The 14,876-nt window shown below is 35.4% G+C and overlaps 2 protein-coding genes and 1 long non-coding RNA gene across 3 annotated transcripts; 1 reads left to right on the forward strand and 2 right to left on the reverse strand.

Annotated features, from left to right (window-relative positions):
• The first annotated feature begins 3,473 nt into the window (after positions 1 to 3,473).
• LOC149405534 (Integrase-type DNA-binding superfamily protein) lies at positions 3,474 to 4,754 on the forward strand. The gene has a single exon (XM_089607278.1). It carries the CDS (start codon positions 3,586 to 3,588, stop codon positions 4,378 to 4,380), a length of 795 nt encoding a protein of 264 aa, XP_089463404.1. The 5' UTR covers positions 3,474 to 3,585; the 3' UTR covers positions 4,381 to 4,754.
• A 136-nt stretch (positions 4,755 to 4,890) lies between these two features.
• On the reverse strand, positions 4,891 to 9,370 carry POLA3 (DNA primase POLA3). The gene is made up of 16 exons (XM_089607277.1): positions 9,078 to 9,370; positions 8,928 to 8,978; positions 8,644 to 8,819; positions 8,022 to 8,093; positions 7,818 to 7,929; positions 7,636 to 7,720; positions 7,498 to 7,549; positions 7,341 to 7,402; positions 7,099 to 7,214; positions 6,886 to 6,998; positions 6,331 to 6,399; positions 6,161 to 6,218; positions 5,918 to 5,991; positions 5,686 to 5,734; positions 5,320 to 5,399; positions 4,891 to 5,199 (listed from the first exon to the last, which is right to left on the reverse strand). Exons 1-16 carry the CDS (start codon positions 9,193 to 9,195, stop codon positions 5,137 to 5,139), a joined length of 1,350 nt encoding a protein of 449 aa, XP_089463403.1. The 5' UTR covers positions 9,196 to 9,370; the 3' UTR covers positions 4,891 to 5,136.
• Positions 9,371 to 12,611: 3,241 nt separating this feature from the next.
• On the reverse strand, positions 12,612 to 14,632 carry LOC149405536 (uncharacterized). The gene is made up of 3 exons (XR_016294467.1): positions 14,296 to 14,632; positions 13,474 to 13,606; positions 12,612 to 12,847 (listed from the first exon to the last, which is right to left on the reverse strand). It is a non-coding gene; the product is annotated as an uncharacterized LOC149405536 (long non-coding RNA).
• Between the last annotated feature and the right edge of the window lie 244 nt (positions 14,633 to 14,876).

Raw genomic sequence — 14,876 nt, forward strand, 5'->3', positions numbered from 1 at the left:
CATCATTTCAGCTATGATTCATTTCAAGAGTAAAAGCACTAGGCTTGCTCTTATATAGCTATTGTCTAAACTCCACATGTTGTGCATTTATGTTAAGTCGTTAAATTGCTATATAGTATATGTCAACAAAGCGTAAAACCACAATAACAATTAGTTTACGTCAGTAAATTTGACACTTTGAGCCGTTATATTCCAACTTCCATAAACTCGAAATACACTATAAACCATAAAATAATATTCAAATGCTACCGATTTTTTATACAAACTCAAATATTATTTATATATTATTTACATATAATTAAGTAATGATATAATTTATAATATATATATACACATAAATAGGAATATATATATATATATATATATATATATATATATATATTCAAAAGCTAGATTTATTCTTCTACGTATATAATTTAATTGTAATAAATTTATACATATATATTGTATTCTCATATATAAATTTATATGAATTATAAAATATATACAAGAAAATATTGATAATACTATAATTAAAATAAATAAGTAAAAAAAAATAAAGAATACAAGAAAAAAAAAAAAAGAGGATTCAGCGGTACGTACTACATACATATTAAAAATACAGTGCATTATTTTATTTGTTTTTATTAAAAAAATTACATAACAATGCAAAAGTAAATTTTGCGAAAGTCCCACATTGGTTACACATAAGAAACTACGGTTTTTAAACTCTTATAAAAGTAATTATCAAAATCCTCAATGCATAGCCTATATACAACTTTAATCATGATATATCGCCTAACGACTATTAATTTATTATCAAGTTCATTAAACTTTCCCTTAATAAAAAGTGCTATTTTGCTCAATAGCCTAATTGACCCACCAAAATTAAGGGACTAGCCCAAGTTTCAATTTATTAAGTAAATAGAACTACATTTAAACACTTCCCAAACTACCCATAACTAAAACTTGTTCAATTCGCTAAAAAAAAACTCTGTTCTTCACCTTCGTTCTTTCTCTCCCGGTGAACCTCGGGTCTCTACGTGGTAATCGCGATCCTCTCTCTCTCCCTCATCGGAGCCCTAGCCCTAGTATTTCTCCTCTGCGCTCGCTCCCGGAGCCGGAAAACCAGGGTGAAGCACAGCTCTGGATCGTCGGAATCGCCGCCTCCGTCTCCGACGATGCGAAGTCAGGCGCCGGAGCGACGGCGACGATCGAGGAGAGGAATATCGCAGTCCTCCAGGGTGAAGCACAGCTCCGGAGCAATCCCTCTCTCCAACGAGATCGCTGGAATCGTCGCCTCCGTCTCCAACGAAGCGAAGTCCGGCGCCGGAGCGACGGTGACGATCAAGGAGAGGAAAATCGTAGTCCTCTACGGCCGCGAGGTCAGAGTCGAGTTTCCGGCGAGGAAGAGAGGATTCCGGCGAGGGACTCGATGATTTTGTTGATTCACTATAAATTCGCGAATAAGTTAATTTAATTAACGTACTGGAGTGAATTAGGTTAATTAATTAACTGATTCGTGAAGGATTTTAAATTCACAAAAAATTTACAAAAATTAGAACTTAAGTCAATTGATATTCAAAACGTTCAATTAATTAACCTAATTCCTAATTCAATCATTTAGTAAATTAACTTTACTCACAAAAAAATCAGAACCTAAACCAATATTCAACCAATAAGTTAATTAATTAACCTAACTCACTACAGTACATTAATTAAATTAACCTATTCGCGAAGGAAGTGAGGGCATTATGGTCTGAGCCGAAAATATTGGCTATTTGCTTAATAAAATGAAACTTATGTTATTCACCCAACAAGAATGACAAACTTGGCTAGTTACAACAAATTTCACTAATAAAAAATTACAACAAAGTTGTTGAGTACACCTCTCAAAGGTTGCAACATATTTAGCAATAGTATTGTCTAATAGTTATCAGTATTAAAACAACTTGTTTTGTTAAGAACTTTTTTATTTATTAGTTTGAATTGTCATGCTTAGTTTCCCGCGGCATTTGAGGAGTTTATGGGTGAATATTCTTTTGTTTGAACATTATTTTCTTGGGCGCGATAAGTTACTAGTCTTTTTAAAATTTAGAATCGTAAAATAGTCAATGTTTTAATAATATTTGATAATTAGCCAATCCCTGATATAATAAAACAGAATTGTCCTTATTTTTAGCTAAAAATAAATTAAATAAAAATAATTTATCTGTACATAAATGCTCTCTCTCTCTCTCTATTGCATTTTTAGCCATGACGAAGGTAAGAAAACAATAACATCGCAATTGATAGTCAATAATAACTGTTAATAGGTTTCTGGAACTAGAAACCGAAAACCTATTAACAGTTATTACCAACTATTAGTTAAAACATAAATTTATTCACAGTTATTAACGACTATTAACTACGATTTTAATGTTCTTGACCTCTTTTCATGGCTAAAAAATGTGACGAGAGATAGAGATAACTGAAATCTTAATAATTATGGATTTTGAATAATAAATTAAATTTTTTAATTTCAAAAATAAGTTATATTAACTAATTAATAAGGGTAAAAATTGTATAAATCATGTACCACGTAAGCAGAATGGTTAGAAATCAAAAAAATCAGAAACACATGACAAAATAAAATTCTTAAGTTTGAACATGTTTAGTCCGTTATAAATCTCTATTTTCTTTTAGACAATTGTTTTAATTATTAGATAATTAGATTATAATTTTTAATATAAGGAGGTCTATGTAAGTTATATGCGTAACTCTCCTAGAAAATACTCAAAACTACATAACAAAACTACATGTATATACAATTTAATTTATGAAATATATAATAAAAGCGGCTCATATAGTCCCTGGTGTTTCAACAAGTAATTTGATCCTCCGTCTTGGCTGAGAATAGCCTTACCTTTTATTTACTTAAAAACATGAAGAAGAAGAAGAAGAAGTACATGTTTCTCCGGTCAATTTTTATAAATAAACGACTATATTGAATAATTTAGAAGTTGAGAAATTGATATTCAGTTGGAAACGAGATGATATGATGAAAGACCACGATAAGCATATCTGTAAAGCAAAGGGGACACGTGGCCCATTAGAAGTTAAATGGTGTGGACATTAAATACACAAAGCTGACTGTCTTCAATAAATAGAAAAAGTAGCTTTTTGAGCTCTATCGCCAAGAGAGAGTATTCAGTATTGGACCACACGGATATAGTAATAAATATTAAAATAAGAACACAGAAGAGAAGAGAAAAAGAAAACAAAATATTCAAACCTTCACTACTCTCCGCATTCCCACTTTTACCCTTCTTTCCCCGTTTTCTCAACTCAAAATTACAATCCCACCCCTGAAATCAAGTTCACAACTTTCTGTGCCACGGAAGTCAAAAACAAAATTACGATTGTACCCTTGAAATCGAGCCATTATTGAACCCATATGTCAGACAAATTACACCTTTTTTGTGGCACCACTGCTATAAATAAGGCAAAAAACCAACAGCATAATAAACAAAGCAAACAAACTCAAAGCTCAAGAAAAACAATCATAATCAAACTCTCTCTCCCTCTCTCTCTCTGTCTTTCTTTTCTTCTCAAACACAAACAAAAATGGAAGGATTTCAAGATCCCAATATCGGAGCCGAGATAAGATCTTCACTCTCGAACCTGATTCTGTACGGAGGGAACACGAACACCCTCGACTCGATCTTCTCCCACTGCTCGTCTTCGTCTTCGTCGTCGTCCTCGCCGGAGCCGGCGGTGGGCTCGTCGGTGTACGACCGTCAAAGAGAGCTCCTCCGGCAATTCGGCGCCGGAAGAACCTCTCCGGCGACGGCGACGGCGGCGAAGATGGGGAAGAAGCTGTACAGAGGGGTGAGGCAGAGGCAGTGGGGGAAATGGGTCGCAGAGATAAGGCTGCCTCAGAACAGAATGAGGGTTTGGCTCGGGACCTACGACTCCGCCGAGGCCGCAGCGTACGCTTACGATAGGGCCGCGTACAAGCTGCGTGGGGAGTACGCGCGGCTGAATTTTCCCAACTTGCGGGACCCGGCTCTGATCGGGTTCCCCGATTGGACGCGGCTCAACGCGCTCAACGCCGCCGTGGACGCCAAGATTCAGGCGATTTGCCACAAGCTCAGCAGCAAGAACAAGAAGGCGATGAAGAAGAAGAAGAGTGCCGGCAAGGCTGTCCTCGAGAAATCGCCGCCGGAGACGAATTCGGCTTCGGCTTCGACATCTTCGTCGAGCTCGTTTGTCGACGAAGCCGCGGCGGCGGCGGCGACGACGGCGGCGATGGAGGTTTCCGATGATGGGTTCCCGTGGAGCTTCTCCTCTGACGAGTGTTCGCTTGCGAGGATACCGTCTTTCGATCCCGAATTGATTTGGGAAGTTCTCGCCAATTGAGTCTTTTTTTTTTTAAGATCATTTTGTTTCAACGTGTATAGAGTTATAGGGGTTTTTGTTTTTTGGTGTTGGTGTTTTTTTCCTTTTTTAAAGCTGTTTTTGTGCCTTTGTTAAGGCATTGCTGAGAAAGAAGCTTTTTTTTTTTTTTTTTTTTTTTGGGGGCTATAGTTGGGAGTTAAAAGTTAAAACTAGATTTTACCGGATAAAATTATATGTTCCTCCATGCTCTTTTTGAGTTTTTTATAATATGCTTTCTGATTTATTTATAGTATCTTAGATTCAGCAAGCCTAGAAGTAATTATAAAATAATGGGAACCGGAATCGCCATGCGAATTGTTAATTCTCCTCCAAAAAAAAAAAAAAAAAAAAAACAAGAGGTGTTGTGGTGTTTATCTTGTCTGTACGACAAAACAGTAGTTGCTTGAGTGAGGAAACTGATGTGTCTACGTTTGTCAACCAAAGACAGACAGCATTAATAAATAAAATAAAAAGAGCTTCCGTGGAGTGTCTGTATTAGTACTAAGTTCTAACCAATACTAGATAGTATAAACAAAAGGCGTTTAATGAGACGAAGAAAAACCAGACCACACAAAATTACAAATGAGTCATCAAGATAGAAGGACCACTGAGACTAGAGCTATAACTACCCTACTCATGTGGAGTCATTGTACCAGATGTGAATGATTATTGAGAATATTACATTGCATTCGGAGCAGATTTGCTTCGACGGCGTAAAAATGTCTGAGGTCGCTAGTTTCACCAATTGATCGAGTTCTTAGACTGCTTGAGTTTTGCGTTGTACGAGGTTTCGATCTCATCCTGTCACATGTAACAAAAATCACACGTTGTTATCACCATTTTTATTTTACTGTAGTTTTGTTACCGACACGCTTACTGTTATTAAGAGATGAGAAAAAAAAAGAGGGAAAGATGTTATACCTTGCAGTGTTTTAGCAGAGGCTGCAAGAACGATGTTCTGAAGAACCTGATTGATTTTCCAAGTGAAGTTCTATCCCAATCTGCCATTTTTAAGATAAAAAAACAAAAAGTATTTCGGATCATCTAGCAGCATTTGTTGTAACCGAAATTGTCTCTGTGATAGTTTCCAAATTTCTACTCTTTAATTTACCAAATTTCTACTCTATTTCTCACTTTCTCCTTATTTTCCATTACTTCCAAACACAACATATAATTTTGATTTTCCTTTCTATTTTCCTTTACGCTCTTATTTTAACGTTCTCTCGCATTTTCCGGGTTCCAAACGGAGTCAGAGAGACAGAACAGTTGAATTCAAAATAAACATACCACTATCAACTTCTGATTTCAGCCCTCCAGCGTTAAGTTCTTCCAAGAGCTGCGAGTATTTCATCAAACGCAATTTCTCTAGTTAGAAGAGTTATAACTTACATCACTTCATTAGAGTGATACAAACTCTTACAAAAGCATTTTCAGGATAAAGAAAAACGCAATCGATATAAAAAAAGAACAATGCAATATGAGGCGAAAGTATGCTAGAAAAATGGATTATTGGTTTTACCCTGGAAAGAGTTGGCACTGTAGTAGGATCGAACTCCTCGCACTGATTTGGATCAATTGGAACACAAACACGGCCTAGCAATTAATGTGCGAAAGATTATCATTGAGAAGATATAAGACACTTAAAACTATTTTGGAACTTTCCATGAAATCAACGGTACTCGTATTTAAATATGTTAGTGGGTGTTAATATGTAATACGGCAAATGATGGGTCATCTTCAGAGTTCATGAGAAAGCATTTACCTGTTTTGGGATGTACACAGAAAGGTGCTTTTAGCAAATGATTCATGTGCTTTGAAACCTAAAATACAAAAAGACATAGTAAGAGGGCGAAAAAAATCAGACTCATGATCATAGATTCATCTAAAAACTATTGAAAGAGAGATGGAACAAAATGTAAGTGTTTAGCAGACCTCCATATCAAGCCTCGGATATGTATATGTGAAAACAATCTCTTCAACACACCGACGCAGCCCTTGCCCCTGAAATAGCAACAAAAAGGTCTGATACAAGTGCAATGACTTTTCCTCTTTCAGAGGAAACACAAAACTGACAAGTGAATTCACATGTTTTATATGGTTCAGAAACAGAATAGACATGGAAGTAGATCATTTAGACAGCAGTACTAAGATCCACTGACATTCTTTCATTCCCTGGTTAAGGTGATCGATACCGTGTAGGGATTTCGATTCGTTTGACTTACACGGTATTTCTCACAGCCCAGGGAACATAAATGACACATCAATGAAGATCATACGGGTGGACATGTTCGTAATAATTTGTAGTTACTTAAGGACTGACTTGGAACAGTTAGTAACATATTAGGGAGAGCGATAATGTTGGGTGAAGACAACTGTTGGGAGAGTTCTGGGTCTCTTGAAACCAATATAATTTGTGTCGCATGCTTTATAATCGATCTTATTTTTTTAGAAAGAAAAATGTTTTTAATCGATCAAATACCAAAATACCTTCTGCTTTCCCGATTGAAGAACATGTTTTAGCTGACCCCATCGTACATTATTGATGGCTTTCTTTGAAGAGGCAGAGCGCTGCCACTTCCCACGAAGCTCCGAAGTAACAGCTGCAGAGATGACTCGGAAAATCATTTGTTAGCTAGTTTTAAAGGAAAATAAGAGCGATGGATGAAAAAAGAAAAGAAAAGGAAACCCCTTAATACATACATTCATCAGGAATCATATCCAAGATCTTCTCATATTTCTCCTCGGATGAAAATAAATTTTGACTTGAAAGCAGTGTCTTCTCGAAGAAGTCCTTAAGAACATCCGTATACGCTCTCCTGTCGGAATAAACTAGGGTTAGTATATTCAAGAATAAATGTGTTTTATATCTTTCTTTCTTTTGGCTATAGAAGACTTGAAGAGTGCATTCTTCAAGAAATAGAATGAGAGGATTTAGTGCTTACGTCAGAAAAGGATGGAGAGCCTGACCAGTTAATTCAACCTTTATATTACTGTTCTCATTTCCCTGAAAGAGAAAAAAAAAAAGATCAGCGAGCTGCACAAAGACTTCAATCCAAAATAAGCTGTTTAACGAAACTTGAATGCTAAAAGAAATCCAACCTTGTAGACACGGAAGTATTCAGCAATGGCTGCTCTCTGCTCATTGGTCAACCTATCAAAGAATATCGTCAGAAAACACTGTGACCTTCAATTTCAATACATGGTTAAAATCTGAAGGAGAAGAGAGTATAGCCGTACCGTCTAGCTTTACTATCACAAACCCAACAATGAACACCGCGTCTCCCACTGTACACCCAAAGAATGTGATCGAAGCCAAAGTCATCTATACCCAAGAATTTAGAAATGTGTGAAGCTACTATTTCCAACGTCAAATACTCTGACATAATTTAAAAAAAAATCAAATAAGATAAAAACCCAACCTCTAAGAGCAGTATCGAGAACTTTGATGGCGATCGTCATTAGCGGCCAGCACTCAAGGCAAACATCGGCCCCCGAGCAGCAATATCTGACATCGTCATAATCTGAAATATCCTGAAGAAAGAAGAACAATGGCTGATAAAAATGAATAGACAGGTTATTGAAACCAATATGGCTATTGTAACTTTGAGATTAGATCGGCTTACGATATCAAAAACTAGCTCCCTTTCAACTGGAGTGAAAACATTGTCACCTGCATATGCACGTCTCTTTGAAGGCTGTTAAAATATGGAGAGAAAAAAATAGTTAAAAGGGTTGTTTGTACAAACAATATGACATTGAGGAACTAGAACTCGTAGCAAAATTTGAAGCTGACTACAATTATATCAAACTTGTAACCAGAATATTAGACTCTTAAAGTGTCCTGGTCCAAAAAAAAAAGAGCCAAACTTTCTGTCAAGAACTCAAATTGACAAACATAGCAATAGTCACGCCCGCTGAGACTCTGAGATCCATTCACATTCCACACCGAGATTTCGAAAAATCTCTTACCTCTCTCAAAGACGATAAATTTTCTATACTGATGATATCTCTACTAACTTCCCTTATTTATACGCTGATTTAACTTCTAAGCATTCATATTAACCCTTGATTTATCTACTAATTATTATATTTCTCTAATATCTAGAGTCCTGACACTTTCTAAGTCGCATCCAACTGACAATCACCGAAAACCTGAAAAGTCACAGCTTTTAAACAAATAGAACTAAATTTATTGTACTAAAACTTGTGCATTTCTCCTCGTGAATAAAGATAGGAAAGGCTTACATCGACGCTGTAAACGGGTCCGATGTCTATTTTGAAAGGGCATTTTTCTTTGATGGAGCTCTCGAGTTCAGAGACATTGTTGAAAGACTGAAACCGAATATAAATATCGTTGTCTAAAGTGAACGAGAATTCCCTTCTGCCGAGATATGACTGATCACAACCGGGATGTTTTCCATCTAAACATCAACAGCCAATTTCACACCCACATTTATTCATCAGAATCAAAACACACCTAAAACACCCAAAAATAATATTTTTTTTTTAAATAAGAAGATAAAGCTCACCGTTGCCATAAGATAGCCATTTACAAATATCGGAATGTGGAAATAGCTTTCCTGCGAGAAATTAACAAACTTGCTCACTATAAAGAGAGTCGTTTTGACAAAAAAAAATCAAGCTCTATGGGACTGAAATCAAGAAACGAAATCAGGTACCATAGTATACTCTGAGATAATTAGCGTTGAAATCCTCGGGAATGGCGTTCGATTCCCTCGGATCAGTTCCATCGATTTCCATTTCGTCTCTTACGGTTTCGATTTTTTCCCTCGTCATGTCTCCGGTGAAATCGATTCCCGATTTCCAACAATTGACGCACGAAATGACCCGGATTTCTGATAATATGAAGAGATGGACGAGGAAAAAAAAATGATCGAATCGATTTAGAGAGAGAGAGAGAGTTTGGGGTTTTTCGGAATGGCGCGAAGAAATGGAAACAAGGGTTTCATTCGCTGGGTTTTTGGCGGGAATTTAATGGTGTAAGGGACATGTCATTTTACTCCTTTTATGCGTCAAAGATTAAGGGCCCGTTTGATAGTTAACTCAAAAATTTGTTTTCTATTTTCTAATTTGTATAGTTGTACTGAAAAATTATTTTGCAGTTGTTTTCAAAAAGCTGTTTAGTACAGTTTTCATTTTTGTTTTTTAAAAATTGAAAAAACTGTTTGGTACAGTTTTCAATTTTTTTTTTTTTTGAAAAAATGAAAAAAAAATGAAAATTATTTGGCGGCGATGGTGAGGCTCGGTGGTGATTGAAGAAGATGGTCGAATTTTTATTTTTATTTTTTCAAGTCTTGCACGCGGGTGAGGAAAATGAGGAGAAAAGAGAAGAAATTTTTTTCCAAAAACACTTTTTATTTGTTTTTAGTTTTCTTTACTTTTTTACAAAACAACTTCAAAATTTTCCGAAAACACCTTACCAAACGCATTTTTCAGTTTTATTTCCTATTTTCACTTATTGAAAAGTCAAAAATTCTTTTCAAGTCTGTAACCAAACACAGCCTAAGTTCTTCATTTTTTTTTTTTAATATATGAAGTTCTTCATAAGTCATAACAAGTTAACAACAGCAAAGCTTTAGCCTTTAACTAAATTGTTTCTCAATTTGATATTATATTGACCAGATTTATCAAACGAACCCATTACATTTTGTGAATCAAATCAACCCATGAGTTTTATATGTTTTGCCTATTAAGAGACTTGATAAAAGTCATAAAACTAAGATACCATAAGTTCGAGTCACCAAAAAAAAAAAAAAAACTACATAAGAATCAATTTTATAAATTTTTAATTATACACTCAAATTTTTCATAAATTCTAAGAAAAACAAAATCCTAATTTTTTTAAAAAAATTTATAACAGGTTGGGCTTCACATGACTGGGTTGTCAGGCCCATATACCATATACTTGTTATCTTCAAGTCTATTGCACTAGCGGCAGGGCTTGTCCAAGTCTCCCAGCCTAAATTTTATCCATACAAATAGAAGATACCAACAAATATCAAGCACGATGACTATGATGTAGGACTTGAGATTTGGGACTTGGTTGCGGCAAATGAATTATGACACTGCGGTACATGACCGAACCGATCCAAAAATTAAAAATTGGTGCCAACGCATATAATAACCAAAATTCGGATTCGGATAATCAATTCAATTTAAAAAATTACACCGAATATTGATTTTAAATTTTGAAAAAATTGAATATCGGATATTTAACCGATTATTTTTTATTACAAAATAAAATATAAAATAAATAATCTCGTTAGGATTATCTGATTCATTTTTACTCTGATTTTGATCATTGGAATAATTTATAACCAGGTATGGATTTAAAAACTAGTTTCATAGTTATTATGAATTTTAAGAATGGGATAACCGGCTTTTTCAAAACTACATCCGGATTTTAAAGAACTGTATCACCGAAATTTGAAAATCGGATATTAAAACTGGATATTGGATTTTAAAAAAAAAAAACTGGATAACCGAATTTCGGTTTTAGATTAAACTGTACCGGTTATTGGACCAAATATTTGAAAACCGAAAATTCGGATTCGGATATGAAAAATGGCCGAAACTGAACCGAACCGATCTAGTTTCAGCCGGTACTGTTTACATGAACTCGTTTTAGAAATGAGTTGAATGAGACCCTAAGATTGAAGCGTTAAATCGTATACTGAGATCGACTCTTAAATATTACAACTATAAATAATTTAATTTTTACTTAAATCTCGAGGTGGGTACATATTCTTTGTGGCTATTCATGACATTTTATTTTTGTAGCTTTTGCTAATGGCATTTTTCTAACAATAATTGGATGCGTAACCATCTTAAACACTAGCAATTTGGTTTTAGCCAACCTTTCGTCAATTTCCCGTAAATAGCCATCTTGCTTACGTAGCAGCTTATTAATTGAATTAGTTTTACACTTTTGCCCTTATTTAATTCGGCCGCTACTTTAATTAGGCATTTTTTTTAATTTCGAATAAAATATTGAAACCGAATAGGGAAGTTTTCAAATTTGAAATTTGAATTTTTCAGCAGATTTTGAAAGTTCTCAGCCCATTTATTATTATGTATTTGGAAGTTTTCAGCGTTGACTTTAAGTAATTAGTTTCTATTTTCGTGGTAATTCATTATGGATAAAATCTGTAAATATATTATTCATTTATTGATATTATTTTGTCTTCCATATATTCATAATTTTAGAATGCCCAAAATATTTCCAGAATTTTTTTCAGTTTATTTACACGAATATACTGTAAATATGTTTTGTATTTACAGTGAATATACTGTAAATATGTTTTGTATTTACAGTGAATATACTGTAAATATGCTTTGTATTTACACGAACATACTGTAAATATGCTTTGTATTTACTAAAAGAAAAAAATAAAAAAGGAGAAGAACCCAATTCCTGAATCCGGTTCCAAAATGAGATCGAATGTCAATTTCTTAAGCAAAAGTCTCAAATTCAAGAGATCCCAAACTGATAATATAATAACTTGATGGAAATACACACTTGGAAACAATTGTACCAATAAATCTGACAATTAGATCTCTACAATGAACATTACATCTGTTATCTCTAAATTAGCAATTTGATTATTTTCAACAAACAGAGGAAGATTAGGTGTATCATGTTTTACCGCGAAACTCAAAGACAATCACAAAAGATTTTTCCTTCGCAATCGGAAAATCATGAAGCGCACACCAGGAATGTCAGCTTTCGTCACCGGCGGTGCTTCTGGAATCGGTACGGTTCTCTCTCTCTCTCATCCAGATAGGATTGGTGATTGTGAAATTCGGTGATTGCTTGCAGGAAAAGCTCTGTGTTTGGCTCTGGCAGGCAAATGAATATTCGTGACGGTGGTTGATTTCGCGGAAGAGAAAGGCGAGGAAGTAGCGAGCCTTGTCGAGAAGGAGAATTCGAAGTTCCACTCTGGTTTGGATTTCCCGTCTGCTTTGTTCGTCAAATGCGATGTTACAAACTCAAGTGAGTGAACAATTCGTGTTACGATTTTATGAATTGAAACTCTCTTTGGCAAGGAATCGTGTTGATTCTCATTTTCGTGAGAGAGAGAGAGGTTGCATGTTTACCTCATTTAAGGGGATTTAATTTTCTTACCTCGAATAGCGGGAGCTGTTATTGACTAAATTGTCACGCCCCGAAAACGAGACGTGAACTAAAAGAAGATAAGCGATATTAAACATACTTTATTAAACACTAAACGAGTAACTAAACATCCCACAGTGCATACTTAGTCATTCACTTTACAGATCCAAAGATAAATAAAACATAATGCGAAAAATAAAACTAACACTCATAAGCAAAAGCTTATATACAGACCTGCTAGACAATGAAACTGAAACTTCAAAAAAACTTGACGACGTTAAACTCCGAGGTCGTCCTAACTCTTCTTCTCGTTTCCTGATTATAAGAAAAATTTGAGGAAATAGGGATGAGCCTGAGGCCCAGTAGGTGCTATAGTAATGGTTTGAGTAAAAAGATTTTTGAAAATAATACTTAGTTTTATAATAATACTACTCTTGTCACGTGTAAATCACCATACACGTACAAGTATACCTTACAGAAATATAAATTGCAGAAATATAAATGACAGAAATTTAAATGACGGGATGCTGATGCTAGAAATGTAAATGCAAGAGATGAAATTGAACTTAAATGTGCATCTACGCTCATTTAAACGTATACTATTTCCTGAGTCTCTGTCAACATAACCCGTGACAGTCCTCTGATCAGAATGGTGCACTCTCCACACCCTTATATATATATATACGACTGCACTATCCGCTTCATATATATACGTTCCCGGCTCTATCAGGATATACAAAACATTTATTTCGCAAATACGGGATATATGTATCGAAAATATTCTCAACTTCATGATCAGATATCCTGAGATGAAGTTCCGCCACATTTTCTAAGAACGGTTTAGGTTTCGTGGCACGTTCACAACCATTTTCATTTCGAAAATAATATATATACTCGAGGCCAAACCATAAAATCAGGAGAGAAGGGTTATAATAACCTACCTCGAGAATAAGCGTCTAAGTTGCTCGTCTACGAGACGTTCGCTCGTCCTGTGAACCTGAACGTTCACTAAAACCGAGACTCCAGACGTTCACTTACTCCGTGAACCCTCTAAACGACTTTCAGTCTTGAGTCCTATCACGGTAAATCAAACCGATCTTGAATAAGAATCCTATGAGTAATTTACAATACTCAAACTTAAACGTACGATTTAATAATCGTAGGACCCAAAGACATTTCTAACAATAAAATCCAAAACTCGCATTCCTTGAACGAGTCTAATTTCATTTCCATAATGAAAATTGAAAATAATTCTAACGAAACAAGTATCATTCTTTTCTTTTCCAAATTCAGATTCAATAACTTATCTCAAGTCATCACTTATCCATACTCAAACTTTTCATAAAATAAAAACACATGGTCAAAGACAATAATTACACACGGCCACTATACAACACTCGGCCAAACTATACAACACACGGCCAAACTCATAAATCTAAACCAAACATCCAAATTCAAACCCAATTCATCATAACCACAATTCAAACACATAAACAACTCAAGAACATCCAAATCACGGCCATATATCAAAACCCCCAAAAATCAAACTCACAAAAACCATAATTTCTCATTTTCATCCGAAATTCAAAGAATTTCTCAAGATAATAGTCTCAAACTCATGATTCCAAGTGATAAACAATCTAACCCGAACTCAATCAATGTCCATAATAACTTAATTCCATCAATTAAACTCGGAATAAGAAAATCCCCAAAATGATATTCAACCCTAGATCTCCAATTCCATCTCGGGTTTGATTTATTACCCAATCTCTGTGAATTTGAACTCCTCGGCGTGCTCTCTCCCTTTCCCGGCGTCTCTTTCTCGGGCGGCGGCCTCGGCGAGCTCGCGGCGGTGGCGCTCTGCTCGGCTGGGACGCGCACGGTGGCTCGGTTGGCGCGCGAGGAATTAAGCTACGTGAAGATGAAGAAGACGAGATGAAGAAGGAGAGGTGGATGATGGTGATCGGCCGAGAGTGATGAAGTATTTGGTTGTTGAAGTTTTTTTTTTTTTTTTTCTTTTGCAGGGTGATGTCGCGCGCGGCAATGGAGAAGAAATGAGAAGAAGAAGAAAGTATCGGGAGAAAAAGAAGAAAGAAAGAAAGGAATAGAAGTGTGTGGAATTTTCCCAAAGTTTTGCAAATAAACCCCTCCTTGTTTCCATCTCTAGAAAACTGACCCCGAGCTTAACTTTTATTTCACATAACTCCAGAAAACATGACAATTACATCCTTGTCACAAAATTTTGTGACTTGAACCATAACCAAACGAACATTTAATTAAATGATTCAAACCGAGAATTTTCTCGCTCGTTCTCGATTATTTCAAATATATTCAAGGTTTCTCG

Source organism: Urtica dioica, chromosome 2 (assembly GCF_054948205.1).
Source record: "Urtica dioica subsp. dioica isolate 48M chromosome 2, U.dioica_male_clone48M_v1_H2, whole genome shotgun sequence".
NCBI classification, from domain to species: domain Eukaryota; kingdom Viridiplantae; phylum Streptophyta; class Magnoliopsida; order Rosales; family Urticaceae; genus Urtica; species Urtica dioica.

What these genes read in the sequence shown, in the direction of transcription:
- LOC149405534 (XM_089607278.1), top strand. Translation starts at nt 3,586, where the DNA reads ATGGAAGGATTTCAAGATCCCAATATCGGAGCCGAGATAAGATCTTCA.
- POLA3 (XM_089607277.1), bottom strand. Translation starts at nt 9,195, where the DNA reads ATGACGAGGGAAAAAATCGAAACCGTAAGAGACGAAATGGAAATCGAT. An exon ending in GGGAGCTAGTTTTTGATATC is followed by an intron (nt 7,930 to 8,021) that starts GTAAGCCGATCT and finishes TTCTTTCTTCAG; the next exon opens with GATATTTCAGATTATGACGA. An exon ending in CTCTGCTAAAACACTGCAAG is followed by an intron (nt 5,200 to 5,319) that starts GTATAACATCTT and finishes TACATGTGACAG; the next exon opens with GATGAGATCGAAACCTCGTA.